The sequence below is a fragment of the Chelonoidis abingdonii genome, chromosome 2 (genome assembly GCF_003597395.2).
Source record: "Chelonoidis abingdonii isolate Lonesome George chromosome 2, CheloAbing_2.0, whole genome shotgun sequence".
NCBI classification, from domain to species: domain Eukaryota; kingdom Metazoa; phylum Chordata; order Testudines; family Testudinidae; genus Chelonoidis; species Chelonoidis abingdonii.
The window spans coordinates 238,393,706-238,412,521 of record NC_133770.1 but is presented as its reverse complement, the minus strand read 5'-3'; the positions used below and the strand labels follow the sequence as shown (position 1 = coordinate 238,412,521).

The following is an 18,816-nucleotide window of genomic DNA, read 5'->3' as shown; positions in this document are numbered from 1 at the left end:
CCTTTCCTGAAATTAAATGCTACAGCGTTGGGCCACTGTGGTGTTTTTCCTGTCACAGGTATATTAAATTTAATTATAGTATGGTTACAACTACCACGAGGTCCAGCTATATTCACCTCTTGGACCAGATCCTGTGCTCCACTTAAGACTAAATCAAGAATCGCCTCTCCTCTGGAGAGTTCCAGGACCAGATGCTCCAAGAGGCAGTCATTTAAGGTTTCAAGAAACGTTATCTCTGCATTCCGTCCTGAGGTACCCAGTCAATAAGGGAATGATAATAAAAATAAAATAATAATGTGGGATTTCAATTAAGTTTATTTTAATAGCCTTTCTAATCTCTCTGAGCATTTCACAGTCACTATCACGATCCTGGTCAGGTGGTTGCTAATATATCCCTACCGCTATATTCTTATTATTACAGCATGGCATTTCTATCCATGGAGATTCAATGGCACAGTATGATTCATTTATGATTTTTACTTCATTTGATTCTATGCTTTCTTTCACATATAATGCCTTTCACTTATTTCCCTTCCTTCCTTCAAAGCCCTCCTTAGAACTTGCAGATTTTAACTCAAAGTTATTACTTTTTTAAAATATTAACAGTTACCTACAATCTTGTATTTGTATGATTTAGATTACAAGGTCTCTATGGCAGTGACCACATCACCCTGCTCTGCCTACACAGTGACATAGAGCTCTCTGTCAACACTCATGGGATCAGCAAAGTGGGAAGGAAAAGATCTGTAACTCTAGTAAACGAAGAAGCAATAGGAATTTAGTAAGACAACTGCTGTGCATGCCTGAACACGGTTGATCCAGGATCACCTTTAGGTCCCATTCATCCTAAGGCTGGAGCTGTAATCAGGGCCGTCCTTAGCCATAGGCAGAACAGGCAGCCGCCTAGGGCACCACTAGGTCTGGGGGCACCACTCTGCCAGGAGCCCGGACACACGGGAAGCAGTAGAGAAGTAAGAGTAGGGCTGCGGGGTCCTAGAGAGAGCTGAATGCAGCACAGTCTGAGGGAGGGGATTGGCTGCTGGGGTCTCTGGGAAGGAACTCACCTGTGAGCGTGACTCTTTCCTCCGTCATGAGGGCTGTCAGGGCTGGGTTGGGTGAGGTGCTGGGGAGCGGGGGGAAAGGCTGGCTGCCTACCTGCTGAGGAATGACAGTGAAAGTAACTCACTTCCTCGCAGGCAGCCAGGATTGGAATGGTCACACACAGCTGGGCTACAGATAGCCAAATAGCATGTGTGAAAAATCAGGACAGGGGGTTGGGGTAGGGTGAGCAGATGCCCCACTTTTATAATTGTGGGGTCTTTTTCTTATATAGACTCCTATTCCCCCCACCTCCTGTCTTGATTTTTCACACTTGCTGTCTGGTCACCCTAGGTGGGGGTAATTCGTGCCTATATAAGACAAAGCCCCAAATATCAGGACTGGCCCTATAAAATCAGGACATCTGGATCTGGTCACCCTAGTTGGGGAGTGCGCCTCTTCCCTGGACTGGCAGTGATCCATCTCATCCGCGGGGAGCTGCACAGGGCAGGATGAGCTGTTGTGGCTCCATGAGTGCCCTGTCCCTGAGATCAGATGCTGTGCTAACTTTACCATGGTCCGTTGGGCTGGCAGTGGTGCCCATTGGCATGTGATCAGACCTGAGGGTTTGCTGCTGCTGTTGCCACTCTGCACCCCAAGAGGTGGATTTTGGGGTCCTGCAGTTTTCCACCTATCTCCTCCTCTGCTGCAGCTGTTGGTTCACCCTTCTCCCCCCGCCTGCAGGTCCAAACATGAAAGCAGTACTGTTGCCATTTTGATTGTCACTGAGCAAATTTGTTTGCCAAAAATGCTTACTAACAATCCTGAATTCAATTTCAATTTTTTTAAAATCAGTATCTTAACCAAAAACAGAAAATTAAGTTGTTGACAATTATTTGTGACAAGTTTGGTAGGAGGAAGGGAGCTGGCCAGTTTTCATCAGAGAAACAAAAAATGTTGACTGACTTTCCTATAGCCCTGTTACTGCTAAACAGGGCCCTTCAACAACTGTAACATGCTAATCTCCTTACTAGTGTACAGAGCAGGGGTAGGCAACCTACGGCACATGTACCAAAGGCGACACACAAACTGATTTTTGATGGCATGCAGCGGTGGGCTGAGAGGCTCAGCCTGCCACTGCTCTGGGGTTCCAGCTGCTGCCCCATTGCCACCCGGGGTCCCGGCTGCCAGCCCCACTCAGCACCTGCTGCTTGGCTGGGGACCCCCAAGGAACCCCAGACTGGCAGCAGGCTGAGCAGGACAACGGCTGAGACCCCAGCTGAGCCACTCAACTCGCTGTCGGCCTGGGGTTCCATCCACTCAGCTGGCAGCAGGCTGAGCGGGACTAAATTCAATGAAATAGGAAAACAAGAGCAATTAATGACAAAGTGCAAGAACCTAGAGCAGTGGTCCCCAACCTTTTTCATCTGGCAGGGGCCAGATGAAGGACCATGGTGGCGGACGAGCATCCACCAAAATGCCGCCAAAATTCGGCAGCGTTTTGGCGGTGACGCCTCTGGATGACGCTGCTTGTCGGCGGCAAGCAGTGTCATCCAGAGGCATCGGTGCCGAAATGCCGCCAAATTTCAGCAGCATTTCAGAAGATGCTCGTCCTCCAGCCAGTACGCAGGTGCACCGAGACGCTTCTGTGGGCACCATGGCGCCCGCGGGCACCGCGTTGGGGACGCCTGACCTAGAGAGCCTCCTGAAGCAGGGTGATCATTTTGATTTAAATGGACTTGAACTGTATGAAGAATTGAGTTGTTGCCACATGCAAAATCGATGATGGACATTGTACAATTTATTCATAGCAGCAAACTTGTTAACATATATCCTAACGTGTACATTGCCACTCATATTCTACTAACAATTCCTGTAACAGTAGCATCAGAAGAACGGAGTTTCTCAAAACTAAAGCTCATTAAAAACTCTCTCTGCTCTACGAGTGGAACACTTGACTGGTCTTGCCATTCTTGCAATCAAACAAGACATCACTTTGTCTTTGTCATATGATGACATTCTTACTGATTTTGCAGCCAAAAAAGCCAGAAAGATTGCTTTTAATTAAAAACTAATCCTTGTTTCAACACTTCTTCATATAAATTTCCAATTAAATGTTGACAAATTTAAAAAATTATATTATTTGCATCATTCTGTCAAATCAGAATTTTTTCTATAGTGCTACTTCATCAGCATTACAGCGTGCTTAATTAAGTTAAACTGGTTTTAACAACATGCATATGGCAAGTTTTCTAATACTGTAAGCTTATGTTTGTGTTGCTAAGAGCAAGACAGGCACAGGGGCACCAGTTTAATAATCCCGCCTAGGGCACCATAAATCCTAAGGACGGCCCTAGCTGTAATTGCAACAGCCATGCTTAAAACAGGGGTTCCCTAGCGTTGCATGTAAAGTTCGTTTCTAGTCGCTGTCCTGATCAGCTGATCAGAAACGCAAACATCGGGACCGCTCCAGTGAGCTGACTGAAGCTACACGTGGCTGTTGCTAGCACCGACGGGCTCTGTTATGGCTCGCACAGGGTCGCACTAGGGGAGGGCACAAGCCACAGACGCTCTCCGGGCTAACAGTTACTGTCGAGGGCGGGCTCCCGTGTAACTGCCGTCACCCGGGGAGCGCGCCTTGGGCCAGGGAAGTGGGGGATCCCCGAGCACATCCTCCGAGAGCCCCTCTGACTCGGAGTTTTCCCTCTCCCTAGTTGCCCGAAGGATTCGCCTGGCCGGGGGCAGGAAGAGGGGCTTAGGGCAGAAGGTCCGCTCGGACCCAGGCAGGCCAAGGAGCGTGTGGTAGGCGACCCGGGCAAGGGGTACGGACCCCAGCTCCCCCCGCCGCTCAGCGGGAGGGAGAGTATGGGGGGAGGGGCGCGGCACGTCAGACTGAGCTCTGAACCGAGCCGCCCGCCCTTGCACCAGTACTCGGCTGTACCGCGTCCCTACCACCTCTGCGGCTCCGGGCCTGATGCCCCGCGGCTGCTTCCCGCGAACACGCCGCGGCCCCAGCAGCGTGTGCGACTCACGGGAGAGGGAGTCACACACCGACCCCGAGAGGTCCCCGCACAGCTGGCAGCGCCCAACATAACCCCGCCTAGACTCACCACCAGCTCCCCAGCCAGGGCCTCCGCGCTCACTCGCCGGTCACCGGCTCCTCGGTTCGAGCGGCTCAGTCTCCACTTGGAGCTCCACCCGCTCTGCACAGCCAATCCCGAGCCGCGCAGGCACAGTACTGACCAATCACCGCCGCGCCTGCGAGAGGCGGGACCTAACTACACCTCATTCGTGGGAGAGAGCGCCGCGGCCTAACCGGCAGCCGCCGGCCTGGGTCTGTGTGACGAGTTGCCTTTGCCCCCGCCCCCCGCCAGTTTTTTAAGGACGCCTGTCAAGAGGCAATCCCGTGACGTCGTCTCCTGGGCGGCCCGGCAAGATTTGATTGGTTGTTCAGCGTGCGCGCGCGGGCCTGAGACCCTGTACGCAGTGTTGACGTACTGCTGGCCCCGGTGAAGGATTGAAGGGCAAAGCACCTAGAAGGGTGGCACGAGCACAGAGATCCCTGCGGGCACGTGGACCTTGTTGCCTGCGTGATCCTGTCTCCGCCTGTCAGCTCAGCTTCGCTCTGGGACTAGTCCTGCTGCGAGTTGGTCTCCTCCAGCGCTGGGTGCTGTTGTGTTTGGGTTTCCAGCATGGCACGAAAATAATTATTTTTAAAAAAGTCAGTGAATGGTTTATTTTAAACCCAGAACATATGTCTCTTCGTGTTATTATTTTAACAAAGGATCTGGGAGCTAAAATTAATCCTTCCCTTTCGCTATTCATGGTTTGCGTGCATAGAAAAGCAAAGCACATAGTCCGCTCTGCAGCCCTATGGCTCAGTGGCATGGGTGACACTGGGTTTGAACCACAGGAAGTCTGGTTGAGCTCATCCCTTTTTTCTGACTACTGTTGAATACATCCCTGCTTGGGATGATTTATATATCCAATAAAGCATTCCTGAAGAATGAAGTTCTTACTTTTATTTGGTGAAAAATAGTATGCTTGCATGTTTGTTATAAATTAAAGGAGGCTTAGAGGATCCATTTGTGTAGCAGAAAAATCTCTTCTTGACCCTTCTAAAAGCTCTTTAGACAGATATTTAACTGCATGTAATATCTTTAGGGACCATGTAAAAGCATCAAAGAGTCCTGTGGCACCTTATAGACCAGGGGTCGGCAACCTTTCAGAAGTGGTGTGCCAGGTCTTCATTTATTCACTCTAATTTAAGGTGTTGCATGCCAGTAATACATTTTAATGTTTTTAGAAGGTCTCTTTCTATAAGTCTATAATATATAACTAACTATTTGTTGTATGTAAAGTAAATAAGTTTTTCAAAAATGTTTAAGAAAGGCTTAATTAAATTAAATTAAAATGCAGAGCCGCCAGGACCAGCAGTGGTGATGCCATGAAAAGCAGCGTCTTGCGTGCCATCTCGGCACACCGTGCCACAGGTTGCCTTCGCTGTTATAGAGACTAATCACTGGACAATATCAACGCAGGCAGGAGGGTGACCACACTCCCTCTAAAGAAAATAAAAGCAGCAGGGAGTGAATAAATTAGAGTCATAAACTCAATAGAATATTAGGGTTGGAAGAGACCTCCAGGAGGTCATCACATCCAATCCCCTGCTCAAGAGCAGAACCAACACAACATAAACATAATATTGCCACTAGCACAGGCTTTGGCAAGCCCCGCCTTAAAACACTCTAAGGAATGGAAGAATCCACCACTCACTAGGTAACCCACCAGTTTCACCACCTCTATAGTGAAATAGGTTGTTCTAATAGCAACCTAGACCTCAGCGCCTGGCGAATCACCTTGAGACCTTTATTTCTGTTCTGTCACTGCCACCACTGAGACAGACGTCCAGTATCTTTTTTGGAACCCCCATCTCAGGATAAGGTCTTGGAAGCCTGCTATCAAATCCCCGTCTACGCTTCTACTTCGCAGACTAATAAATCCCATTCCTCAGTCCTCGCCTCGTCAAGTCCGATGTGTAACAAGCCCCCTAAATCATTTTTGTTGCCCTCTGCTGACTCTCTTCATATCTAGTGCCTAGCATCTCGACTCTATAGTAGAGCGGGGAGAACCCACCCAAAAACTGGAAACCAATACAGTCAGGTGTGGCCTCCCCAGTGCCAAAATAGAGGACACACATAAACTTACCTCGAATCTCGACATAGCCATCGCTATTCCTATGATAATATTAACAGCCCATATGCCCCTTAGCCTCTGGCAACAAGGAGGCACACGCTAGAACACATATGCAGTTTTCTTGCCAAACTAGGGAGACCCCGGTCCTTTTCTGCAGACTGTGCTTAAGCAGTAGTTCCCAGGCCGGTAGCAGGGCATCGGATTCTTTCATAAGTGCAGGATATCTGCGAACTTGTCCTTGTTGATCCTCATGCAGATTTCTTGGTCCAGGATCCCTACCAATGTGGTCTAGATCACCCGGACCCTATCCTTACCCTCCAGCATATCAACCTCTTCCCCCAGTTTAGTGTCATCTGCGAGCTTGCTGAGGGTGCAGTTCATCCCATCATCCAGATCATTAATAAAGATGTTGAACAAAATTGGAGCCAGGACTGACCCTTGGGGCATTCCGCTTGATGCTGGCTGCCAGCTAGACATTGAGCCATTGATCACTACCTTTTCAGCCTGACAATCTAGCCAGCATTCTATCCACCTTATAGCCCATTCATCCAATGCATACTTCTTTAACTTGCTGGCAAGAACACTGTGGGAGACCATATCAAAAGCTTTGATAAAGTCAAGATATATCACATCCACCACTTTCCCCATATCCACAGAGCCAGTTATGTCATCATAGAAGGCAATCAGGTTGGTCAGGCATGACTTTCCCTTGGTGAATCCGTGTTGACTTTTCTTCCTCTCCTCCAGGTGCTTCAGTCAAGTGCTTGAATCACTCAGGTTGTAAATGCCTAAAGAGGTACCACCATATATTGTTTCAGACCTTGGTTTTTGGCATAAAAAGGTGAGCTTGACCCAGCACAGACAGAATGTTCTTTACAAGGAAGGGGAGCAACTCTAGGGGATCGGGAAGGATTGGAAAGACTGTGGCCTATTGAGCTCCATAAGATTGATTGATAACTCCTGGTACATTTAGTGTGTTTAAATTAGTTTACTGTTTTTTTATATGTTTTCTCTGTACTGATTTGACTGTAAGAATAAATGTATTGTGCTTGTGAAGTTTGGCTGGGAACTGGTGTACATACACTGTTGTAGGTCCTGGAGAAAGGTTAACTACAGGTCCTGGGACTTGGTCAGAACTGCTGGGGAAATCACTGAGGTGCAGAGGCACTGCAAGTCTAAAGCCCTGGTCCAAGGGAGAGATGTGGGTCTCTGCCTGAGAGAGATGATGGCTAGAACCTAAAATCTTAAGTAGGTGCCCTGGAGGAAGGTGGGGGTGGGAATCAAAGGTGCAGTTCACCCTGAAACTGTGACAGCTCTCTTGGACCACTTTATTTTAATTGAATTGAAAAATGCATCCCTATTTGTCTCTTCAAATTGGCGTTTTCATAGGTTATTGTGTAAGTTACTCTGTTCAGACACCACTCATAAGACAAAAAAATGCAGTTTAATAGCATTGCCGGAATTCTTAAACCCAACACACTGAGCTGTGAGTAAAGCAATGTTTTTTCAAAATGTACCACTAGAGAGAGAGAGAGAGAGGGCTAATAGGTGCAGGAGGTGGACACACAGATTCCTTACTTGTTCAGAGTCTCATCTGTCATTAAAAAGAATGGTCTCCAGCTGTCAGGGTTTGCAAGGAAAATTTTCAAAATTTTAAGTGGATATCCATATAATCTTGCAGAGAGTCTTAATGTGTGGACTGCTCCATTCTTTTCAATAGGTGCTAACTTAAATGCCAGTGATACTTTATATGTCAATATTCTAAAAATTTCACTGCTCAAGGAAAGGAAGGAGAGAAGTATCTATCATATTATGAAAATCTACATAAGTTTTTCCATGAAGTTCTAGCTAGCTGTGAGGGTGCAGAAGATGTATACATTAAGATGGGTAGGCCTCTATCATCACAAACCAAGGTTGCAAGAGGGGCATAATTGGTTTCATTTTCCAAAATGAGGAGAGAGGTTCAGCTTTCCAAAATTTGGAACACACTGACATTGGATTAAACAGTCGATTTAAATTTGGCTGCAAATTTAAATGCTGATAAAACAAGATTTTAAAAAACCTAAAAAAATTACAAATGTTTCCACAAATTAAAAAAAAAATCAAACAAAAATACAAACTTTTGTTTAAAAAAATTAACATTCACTTGCAATGGTTATTGTTTCTTGTCAGTTTCAAATTTGAAACTTTTTATTGTACAAGCTGTGAGAAGTGCAAAAGCAATCAAAAAGCATAAATAGTGTAAACAAGATTTGTAAAATTATTTAACTTTAAAATATAGAAATACAGGTAAAGATATTTGTCTGCAAAGTTTTGTTTGTTTAGTTGACAGTAGTGTTTAAAGAGGCATTTCAATCACATTATTTTTCCTTAGATTCGCAAAGTGACAGATCTTAAAATTAGGTAGTTTTGCACATTGCATCTCTGACAGGATTCTAGATGACCAGATCTGTTCTAGTTTTGCAGTGCATTCTTTGTGTCAGGACTGGTTCTATCATGAAACCAAAGATGTTGTTTCACCTTCCGTAGAGCTGAGCAAGGGACACTGAATGCTTTCCCCTACTTGGAAACTGTGCTATGATCACAGTTAAGTCACTTTAATGGGAACAACACATCCCCTTCCATATATGGAAAGGTTGACTGTATTGAAGCCTTTTGTACCACAAATTGCCCTGCATTACATTTTCAGTAAAAGTAACTTCCCGTGCATATCAAGGTTATCCACAGTAGCCCACTACTACCTAGGTGAAATCCACTTATACAAACTTCAGGGGGTTGACCATGCAGAGATTACAGGTACCAGCATGCAATGTTCCTGAGGGTTCACAGAGACTGCGGATCCCAGCATGCAATGTTCCAGCGGCGTGCAAGTGGTCAGTGGACGACAGGCAGCAAATCGCAAAGCACCGCTGGATCAGAATGGCCAACAAACGACACTGTGGAGCATGCCGCGCTCCTGTTAGAGACATAGCCCCACCGACAGTACATATCCCATCATGCAGTTCTCCAGCGGGAGCCAACGCGCGCCGGGCACAGGCATTGGAACGTATAGTTTCCCTGGGCTGACCCTGCTGTACCCACAATGCCCTGGGAGCGGCCAATCAGAGTGTGGTGTAACAACGTTTGGCGTGAATGGCCGGAGGGGCGCTGTGCGTCTCAGCCAATCGGGATGCGGTAGGTGGTCCCGGTGGGCGCTGTGTGTGTAAAGGATCTGAATTCCCTTCCCCCCTATTGTCCCCCTTTACCAGGCCTCGGCGACGCAAAGCCCGACCCCGGCACGATGCTGAGCCGCCCGGGCCTGTGAAGCCTCCCTGCCCCGGTAAGTGGGCCGAGCTCGCTCCCCGCTGTCGCGACTGGGGAAGGCGCCTTGTCCCGGCGGAGCAAGGCAGGAGCTTGAGTCGGGTCCTGAGAAGAGGGTGAAGCAGCTGGTGGGGACAGGGGCAGGCGCAAGGGGAAGTGGAGTGGCCCAAGGAGCGGGTCGGCCGAGGAGGTAGCTGGAGACGGTGAGGCGGGAGCGGTGGGTCTCAAGGCTGTGCCCCGAGCACACACTTTTCAGACTGGGACGGGTGTGAGGAGAGTGATCGCCGCAAGGGGTGGGTTGGCCGTTGTGCAGCGTGATATGGACGGGGGCGCAGAATCTGTGGTTTAAGGGTTGGGTGGGGGCTGCTGAGTTAGCCAGCCTAGTTCCAGTGGCAAGAGCTGTGCAAATCCTAGAGGGGTTTTTTTCTCCATCGAGCAACGCTTTCTCCCCTGGCGAAGAGGGAAGAAAGTAACTGGGGTTATTCTGGACTAAATCATCTGTTGCTGCTTTTGTAAATTGGGTGCTTATATGCAACAACCTTACTAGTTTCTACATTACTGCAGTTATGAGGGTTTTTTTAAAAAACAGTGTCAGGGGATGAGTTCCTGAAACTGATGCTTTTCTCTGAGTATGAGCATTAACACTACCTTTTGGATGCTCTAACCAAGGATTTCAAAGCCCTTTACAAACACAAATGTGTTCTCACAAAACCCATGTGAGGTCAGTAAATATACCCAATGTACAGATGATGAGGAAACTAAAACAGAGTGAGATTGTTCTGAGGTCACATAGAAAATCCATGTAAAAGATGTGAAAATAATGTAGATGCTATGATGTCCAGTCAATTTGTCTAACTTAATCCCCAAATTCTTCCTATTTTGGAGGGGGGTGGGTGGGAATTAGAAACATGGCTTTGCCTTTTTTTAATTAAAAACATTGCATAAAAATAACAGTGTGTTGTAGCCTTGTTGGTCCCAGTAAGTTAGAAAGATAAGGTGGGTGAGGTATTGTCTTTTATTGGACTAGCTTCTGTTGGTGACAGAAACAAATTTTTGAGCTTACTCAGAGCTCTTCTTCAGGCCTGAGTTAGTTGCTTAGACCTGAAAGAAGAGCTCTGTGTACATTCAAAAGCTTGTCTCTTTCACCAACAGAAGCTGGTCCAATAAAATAATTATTTGTAATATATAATAAAAGGGTATGAATGATCTGATGCATTGAGCATGAGACTGGAAATAAAGCACTGTGTTTACAATCTTAGCTCTGTAATTGACTTGATGTCTAGTTTTAGGTAAGTCACTTAAAGTATCTGTGCCTGTTTTGCCATCTATAAAATGGGAATGATAATAGCTACCTGGTTTACAGGGATTTTGTGAAAATTGTGTGCAGAATACTTTGCAAGTGTAAAATGCTAATTATTGTATGAAATTGTAGCTGCTTATTTGATCTGTATAGATCTTATGGTGTTAGTGAAAATTTAACCTTGAGGCTGGTCACTAGCACCGGTTCTTTATTTTAACACTCTGTGTGAGGGAAATATTAGTAACATAAATGGACACCATCACACTGAAATTCACATTAGTCTGAAAACTTGAGTATCTGGCAAATTGGTTGAAACTATTGGAAAGAACAGAATTATCAGACACATACGTGAACTTGATTTGTTGGGGAAGAGTCAGCCTGGTTTTTGTAAAGGGAAATCATGCCTCACCAATCTACTAAAATTCTTGTGAGAGTCAACAAGCATGTGGACAAGGGGGATCCAGTGGATATAGTGTACTTAGATTTTTAGAAAGCTTTTGACAAGGTCCCTCACCAAAGGTTCTCAACCTTTTTCTTTCTGAGGACATTCTACAAAAACTCCACAGCCCATCTGTGCCACAACTGTTTTTCTGCATATAAAAGCCAGGGCCAGCATTAGAGGATGGCAAGCATGGCAGTTGCCTGGGGCTCCACACCACAGGAGGATCCACAAAGCTTTGTTGCCCACGTGATGGGGCTTTGGCTTTCTGCCCTGGGCTTCAGCAAGTCTAATGCCGGCCCTGATTGGCAGACCACCTGAAACCTGCTTGCAGCCTCTCAAGGGGCCCTGGAGCCCTGGTTGAGAAACACTGTCTTAAGCAAAGTGAGCAGTTATGGGATAAAAGGGAAGGTTAAAACAGACAAAAGGAAATATTGCTTCACACAACACACAGGCAACGTGTGGAACTCTTTGGCAGAGGATTATTGTGAAGGCCAAGTCTATAACAGGGTTCAAAAAAGAACTAGGTAAATTCACGGAGGATAGGTCCATCAATGGTAATTAGCCAGGATGGGGTGGAATGGTGTCCTTAGCCTGTTTGCCAGAAGCTGGGAATGAGTGACAGGGGATGGATTACTTGATGATTACCTGTACTGTTCATTCCTTCTGAAGCACCTGGCATTGGCCACTGTCAGAAGACAAGATACTGGGCTAGATGGATCTTTGGTCTGACCCACTATGGCTGTTCTTTTGTTTTTAACTTCTGAACCTACTATAGTTACAAGTAAAACCTGACTTGTGTGTGTGTGTGTGTGTGTGTGTGTGTGTGTGTGTGTGTGTGTGTATTCTGAGCATTTAATGACTTTCAGGGTGGATACAAATCAATAATTTAAAAAAAATATAAAATGGATTTTTTTAATTTAAATTGGATTTTTTGATAAAATGCTTTTTAAGGAAAAAACCTATCTAAAGATATCTTTGAGCTATAATGTATCTTAATTAAAACTGTCTCATTATGGAATAGAGATTATAAATTCTAATTCTATAGTATGAGACAATATATTCATGTAATGTTTAAGAAAAGTTTTGTAAATGAGCTCCAATAGTTCGTGGATTAGGGACCCAAATTTACGGGGTTCCAGCGGCTTCTGTTTAGATTATTTAGGTTATCTACTCAGTGGGACTCAGTGGTCAGTCTAGAAGATACCATCAACGATGCTTAGTTTTGCAGTTCTTAAACTGTGGATTTGTGTCTCCAGAGATAACATGTTTATTTAAAAACATTATTGCTGTTAACAAATAAATAACATATAGAGATGAGAAATAACAGATCTCAGCCGTATTGTCCCTCTGCAAGTTTGTGTACACAGAGTCAATCCCTTACCTCTCTCTAAAAGTGCAAAGTTTTTCAAAAAGTTTAATAAATAGAAGATTGTTGGGGGTGGAATAGATCTAAAATATTTCATTTAACTTAGTTAATGACAATTTTAACAAAAACAAACCTGATTTTAAAAAACTTGAATGTTTTAACTAAATTCAAAAATTCATATGCTTGTTTTGTTATAATATTATATGTTTGCTGTTGATGAAAACAATCCAGAATGCACCATGTTACTGGTTTAGTTAAATAAAACAATTTAAATGTCTATCTGGTGATGTTCTCCTCCTAATACAGCATGGCAAGAAAATCCTCCAAATATTAATGATTAACCTGTTGAACTGGAGATAGTTCACTTCCCAATGACTTCATAAATATCTGCTTCAATTACCTTTGGTAAATGAAATAACCAAACAATCATTCATTTTCTGATATAGCTGTAAAACTAATTTGAAAAGTTTTCGAAATAAATCACTTTAAAAATGTATATTGTCTGCCTTCTAAAAATGAAACCTACATCTATCTCTGAGTTTGGAAGAATATGTATTAAGGTTATAACAACCAACAAGAATGTACTTTTATGTAGAAATCCATGATTAAGTCTTCCTGACTTGTGATTTGATTTAAATCAAATCCACCCTCATATCAGTTTCACTGTTTCCTCCGCAGAGTGTTTCTTCTTTTTCTGAAAAGGTCTTTATAAACTTCAGGATGAGAGCAGAAGAAACTTTATACAATTTTTCTTCAATGTATTTTTTTTTAAATAGGATATACTGTTTAAAGAGTGATCTGTTAGAAACTTTTTTTTTATAAAAAATCAATCCATTTAAAAAGAAAAGTCAAGTTGACAATGTTACTTTAATCATATTCATGAGCATTAAAGTTAAGTACTTGAGTTAGTGCTGGCAGGATCAGGTCCGTAGTCTGTACTCTACTTACCAGTCTCAGAATAATTGAGGATCTGTCCTTTTGATCTTAACTAACTTTTCGCTCCAGGATATGGTACCTCCACTATTGAGAGACATCCTGTAGGGAAATTTGTGCTGTTGCTATCTAGGATGTAACTGGTTCTCTCTTTAGGCAGCTTTCAAATCCAGTGCTGTCCACCCAACATCTGCTGCGTTTGAAATCAAACTGTTTCCCCTTGTCTTTGGTAGGAGCAAGATAATTCCATGCCATATTTATTTATTTTAAGATGGAGAATACCAGAAGTATTCAGTAGAGAGAGAATACCAAAGATACTTTGTAAGGACCTTGAATTTGTCCTGGGTTATACATATTTGATATGTAATTCCAGAATGAAGTAAAACATTAGAAGTGCTTGATGACATGGATACAAATTTTGGGGGTTTTTTTGGTACACTTTTGTTGCGTGTAAGAGATTAATACAAAAGCTGAAACTTGCAGTTTAAAACATTTATTATGGAAACATGGATTGTATGTTTCTTTACAGATTTACTTTAGATATAATACAGAATCGAGATGATATGTTTTAGGTTTCCATAGGCTGTGTCGTCATTAATAAACTGTTGGTTCTTCATTTATGACCATAAAATTGATCTAAGCAGTATTTGACAATACTTTTATCAATTATTGCCTATGTATCTTCTGTAAAGGTTGTCAGGCCAAAAAATTTTATACATGAAGATTGAACCAGTAGATAATTGTAGACAATAAAAATTTGTTATTCTCTATATGTGGACTCTTAAATTTCCAGTTTCACAGGTATAGAGCCCACATCTTGTGAGATCTATTTGTCTGTATGCCCCTAAGAACAAGACAGAGTGTTCCGGTCTGTAATGACTACAGTTTAATCAGAGATTCATTAATAATGAAGTGTTACTAATACAGAATTTTTTTAACAGGTGTTGGCAGGAAAATGAACTCCACTATGAATGAGGAGCCTGATGCGCTTACAGTAGTTAACCAGCTGCGAGACCTGGCAGCTGACCCCTTAAATAGACGAGCCATCGTTCAGGATCAGGGATGTCTGCCAGGCCTTATTTTGTTTATGGATCATCCCAGCCCTCCAGTTGTTCACTCAGCGTTATTAGTAAGTAATCTATTTTTTTTTAAATCAGTGGGCTTTTTATTTGCTTGTTTGCTGCTTGTGCCTCATGTAAAATTATTGTCACTGTTGTGCTTAATTTTCTGCCACTCCCATTTCAACAATTAATGAGTGACAAAATCATTCTGAAACTGGAGAACAAGTTTTTGTAGATTAATTTATTGTGTGTGTGTCTGTGTGTTTTGAAAGATAACCCTCTAACTTGGATATGCAGAGGGAAAAACTGTAATGTAGCTTGTCACATATAACTGTATGCATGCTTCTCTTCAGACTTTGTATGTGATGAATGTGGACAATGTGACTCTTAATCTAAGTACTACACTGACATAATACCTTCTCTCTTGATTGGAAGTGGGTGAATAAAAATCGAGTTTTTTTATCATCATTTTTTATTTAAATAAGTTTTTAAACTTTACTTCATATTATATTATGTATATAGTGCTACCTTTTTCCTGTCTTCCCATTTTATAGTTTTAAATTCCTAAAATGGATGGGGGTTTTTTACTTGTTTCTTTAGTTTTCCGAATTGTTAGTAGAGTTTCAGATTTTACATAGATTTCTTTTCCTACTAAGAAGTTCCACACTTTAAAAGCTCACCTGTGCTGAAAAGAAGTCCATGGCCTCATTAACGTCCTTATTGTTAAAAACAACACAAACTTAAACACAGAATTGATAAACATAGATAAATATAGCCTGTGCTATATTTGCAACAAACTTCACCTCAAGTATAGTGAATTTCCACAAGTCAAGAAATCTGAAATGCTTCCACCTGCTATAAGAAGCGACAGAGTCCTGTGGCACCTTATAGACTAACAGAAGTATTGGAGCATAAGCTTTTGTGGGTGAATACCCACTTTGTCAGACTCGTGTGCTATGCTTCTCCATCAAGGTTTTTCAATTTGAAGTCAGGTGACTTAGGACCACAAGTCCCATTAAGGGCTTTTGAAAATTCCACTTGCAGGTTCCATAATATTGTCTTTGGAGAGTAAGTTTGGGTTCTGTTTCTTCAAAAAATTGGTCTGCATATATTTAAAAAATCACTCTAATTGTATGTATTAAAAGTGTAAAGAACTTTTCATTGTTAACGCTGAAGCAATTTCTATTTGAAGTCACAAAGATTTTATGCCACTAAGTTTTTAATACAAATACAATCTTAGCACCTGATGTTGAAAACACTGTCAAAAGGGGGGGAGGGAGGAGGATTATAGCTACTTCATAGGAGTATTGTACCTATTAGTGTGTTAATATCTGTAAAGTGACTTGATATCCTCAGATGGAAGAAGCTGTATAAATGTGGATGTTATTGAAATACAGAAACCCAAGAGTAAAGAGCTTAAAATGAGCGGTATCTTGAGTCCCTGCTTGATTCTACATTACAAAAATCAGAAACTCTATGGTTAACTAGGTGAATCTAATCCTTTTTTAAAACTTGAACCAAGATCTTTCAAAAATTAAATCCACATTGAGGTGACTAAGTAAAGTCCTAAATCAGGAAGGTTACTTAAACCTTGTATGCCTACCTTCAGTTAGGCTACTGGTGTGCTTAATGTTTGTCACATCCATAAGTATCATGCTGAATTGGGCTTGATCTGTGAAATTCAGCCTGAGTCTTTCATCTGACTTCAGTGGGTTTTGGATCAGGCCCTAAATGATCTCATTTTTGAAAGTGCTGACTGAGCATCCAGCAGCTCCCATTTATATCGTGGAATCATAGACTTGAAGGTCAGAAGGGACCATTATGATCATCTAATCTGACCTCCTGTACAACGCAGGCCACAGGATCTCACCCACGCACTCCTATATCAAACCTGTGTCTGAGCCATTGAAGTCCTCAAATCGTGGTGTGAAGACTTCAGGATGCAGAGAATCTTCCAGCAAGTGACCTGTGCCCCATGCTGCAGAGGAAGGCGAAAATCCCCCAGGGCCTCTGCCAGTCTGCCCTGGAGGAAAATTCCTTCCTGACCCCAAATATGGCAATCAGCTAAACCCTGAGCGTCTGAGCAAGACTCACCAGCCAGACACCCAGGAAACAATTCTCTGTAGTAACTCAGATCCCACACCATCTAACATCCCATCACAAGCCATTGGGCATATTTACCGCTAATAGTCAAAGCCCAATCTCATTATACCATCCCCTCCATAAGCTTATCAAGCTTAGTCTTGAAGCCAGATGTGTCTTTTGCCCCCACTACCCCCTTGGAAGGCTCTTCCAGAACTTCACTCCTCTGATGGTTAGAAACCTTCATCTAATTTCAAGTCTAAACTTCCTGATAGCCAGTTTATATCCATTTATTCTTGTGTCCACATTGGTACTGAGCTTAAATAATTCCTCTCCCTCCCTGGTATTTATTCCTATGATACATTTGTAGAGAGCAAACATATCTCCACTCAGCCTTCTTTTGGTTAGGCTAACAAGCCAAGCTCTTTGAATGTCCTTTCATAAGACAGGTTTTCTATTCCTTGGATCATCTTAATAGCCCTTCTCTGCACCTGTTCCAGTTTGAATTCATCCTTCTTAAACATGGGAGACAGAACTGTACACAGTATTCCAGATGAGGTCTCACCAGTGCCTTGTATAAGGTACTAACACCTCCTTATCTCTACTGGAAATAGCTCACCTGAGGTATTTCCCAAGACTGCATTAGTTTTTTTCATGACCATATCATATTGGTGGCTCATAGTCATCCTGTGATCAACCAATACTCCGAGGTCCTTCTCCTCCTCTGTTACTTCCAACTTATGCTTTCCCAGCTTATAACAATAATTCTTTTTATTAATCCCTAAATGGATGACCTTGCACTTTTCATTATTAAATGTCATCCTATTACTATTACTCCAGTTTACAAGGTCATCCAGATCTTCCTGTATGATATCCCGGTCCTTCTCTGTGTTGGCAATACCTCTCAGCTTAGTGTCAGTCGCAAACTTTATTAGCACATTCCCACTTTTTGTGCCAAGGTCAGTATTAAAAAGATTAAATAAGATTGGTCCCAAAACCGATCCCTGAGGAACTCCATTAGTAACCTCTCTCCAGCCTGACAGTTCACCTTTCAGTACGACTTTAGCCAGTTCCTTATCCACCTTTCAGTTTTCATATTGATCCTCATCTTTTCCAATTTAGCTAATAATTCCCCATGTGGAACCATATCAAATGCCTTACTGAAATTGAGGTAAATTAGATCCACTGTGTTTCCTTTGTCTAAAAAATCTATTACCTTCTCAAAAAAGATCAGGTTCATTTGGCACAATCTACCTTTTGTAAAACCATGTTGTAATTTGTCCCAATTACCGTTAACCTCAATGTCCTTAACTACTTTCACCTTCAAATTTTTTTCCAAGACCTTGCATACTACAGATGTCAAACTAACAGGCCTATGGTTGCCTGGATCACTTTTTTTCCCTTTCTTAAAGATAGGAACTATGTTAGCAATTCTCCAGTCATACAGTACAACCCCTAAGTTTACAGATTCATTACAAATTATTGCTAATGGGCTTGCAATTTCATGTTCCAGTTCCTTTAATATTCTTGGATGAAGATTATCTGCCGCCCCCCCGATATAGTCCCATTAAGCTGTTCGAGATTGGCTTCTACCTCTGATGCGGTAATATCTACCTCCATATCCTCTTTCTCATTTGTCATCCTACCATTGTCCCTAAGCTCCTCATCTGTCTTTAATGAGACTCAGGCAAAGTATTTGTTTAGATACTGGGCCATACTTAGATTATCCTTAACCTCCACTCCATCCTCAGTGTGTAGCAGTCCCACTTCTTCTTTCTTTGTTTTCTTCTTATTTATATGGCTATAAAACCTTTTACTATTGGTTTTAATTCCCTTTGCAAGGTCCAATTCTACATGGCTTTTGGTCTCTCACTTTATCCCTACATGTTCTGATCTCAATAAGGTAGCTTTCCTTGCTGATCACTCTCATCTTCCACTCCTTGTAGGCTTTCTGCTTTTTCTTAATCACCTCTCTGAGATGCTTGCTCATCCAGCTTGATTTACAACTGCCCCCTATGAATTTTTTCCCCTTTCTTGGGATGCAGGCTTCTGATAGTTACTTCAAGTCAAAGTTGCAGAAATTCCAGGCCTCCTCCAC

The 18,816-nt window shown here is 42.9% G+C and overlaps 2 protein-coding genes across 6 annotated transcripts in view; one reads left to right on the top strand and one right to left on the bottom strand.

The window, feature by feature from the left end:
* The window catches only part of MTFR1 (mitochondrial fission regulator 1), a 38,211-nt gene extending 33,847 nt beyond the window's left edge, over window positions 1-4,364 (bottom strand). For 2 of the 4 annotated variants that reach the window (XR_012655355.1, XM_032804094.2), the window contains exon 1: window positions 4,152-4,364. The gene's annotated coding sequence lies outside the window, so the exon portion shown is untranslated. The other 2 variants (XM_032804097.1, XM_075063060.1) reach the window with 2 other exon arrangements.
* A 4,965-nt stretch (window positions 4,365-9,329) lies between these two features.
* ARMC1 (armadillo repeat containing 1) overlaps window positions 9,330-18,816 on the top strand; it is a 46,251-nt gene continuing 36,764 nt past the window's right edge. The window contains exons 1-2 of one of the 2 annotated variants that reach the window (XM_032804093.2): window positions 9,330-9,553; window positions 14,517-14,704. In XM_032804093.2, the coding sequence (XP_032659984.2) occupies window positions 9,367-9,553; window positions 14,517-14,704 (375 nt within the window). In that variant the 5' untranslated portion in view covers window positions 9,330-9,366. Of the gene's footprint in view, window positions 9,554-9,579; window positions 9,663-14,516; window positions 14,705-18,816 lie in introns of those variants that run through there. The other variant, XM_075063059.1, reaches the window with a different exon arrangement.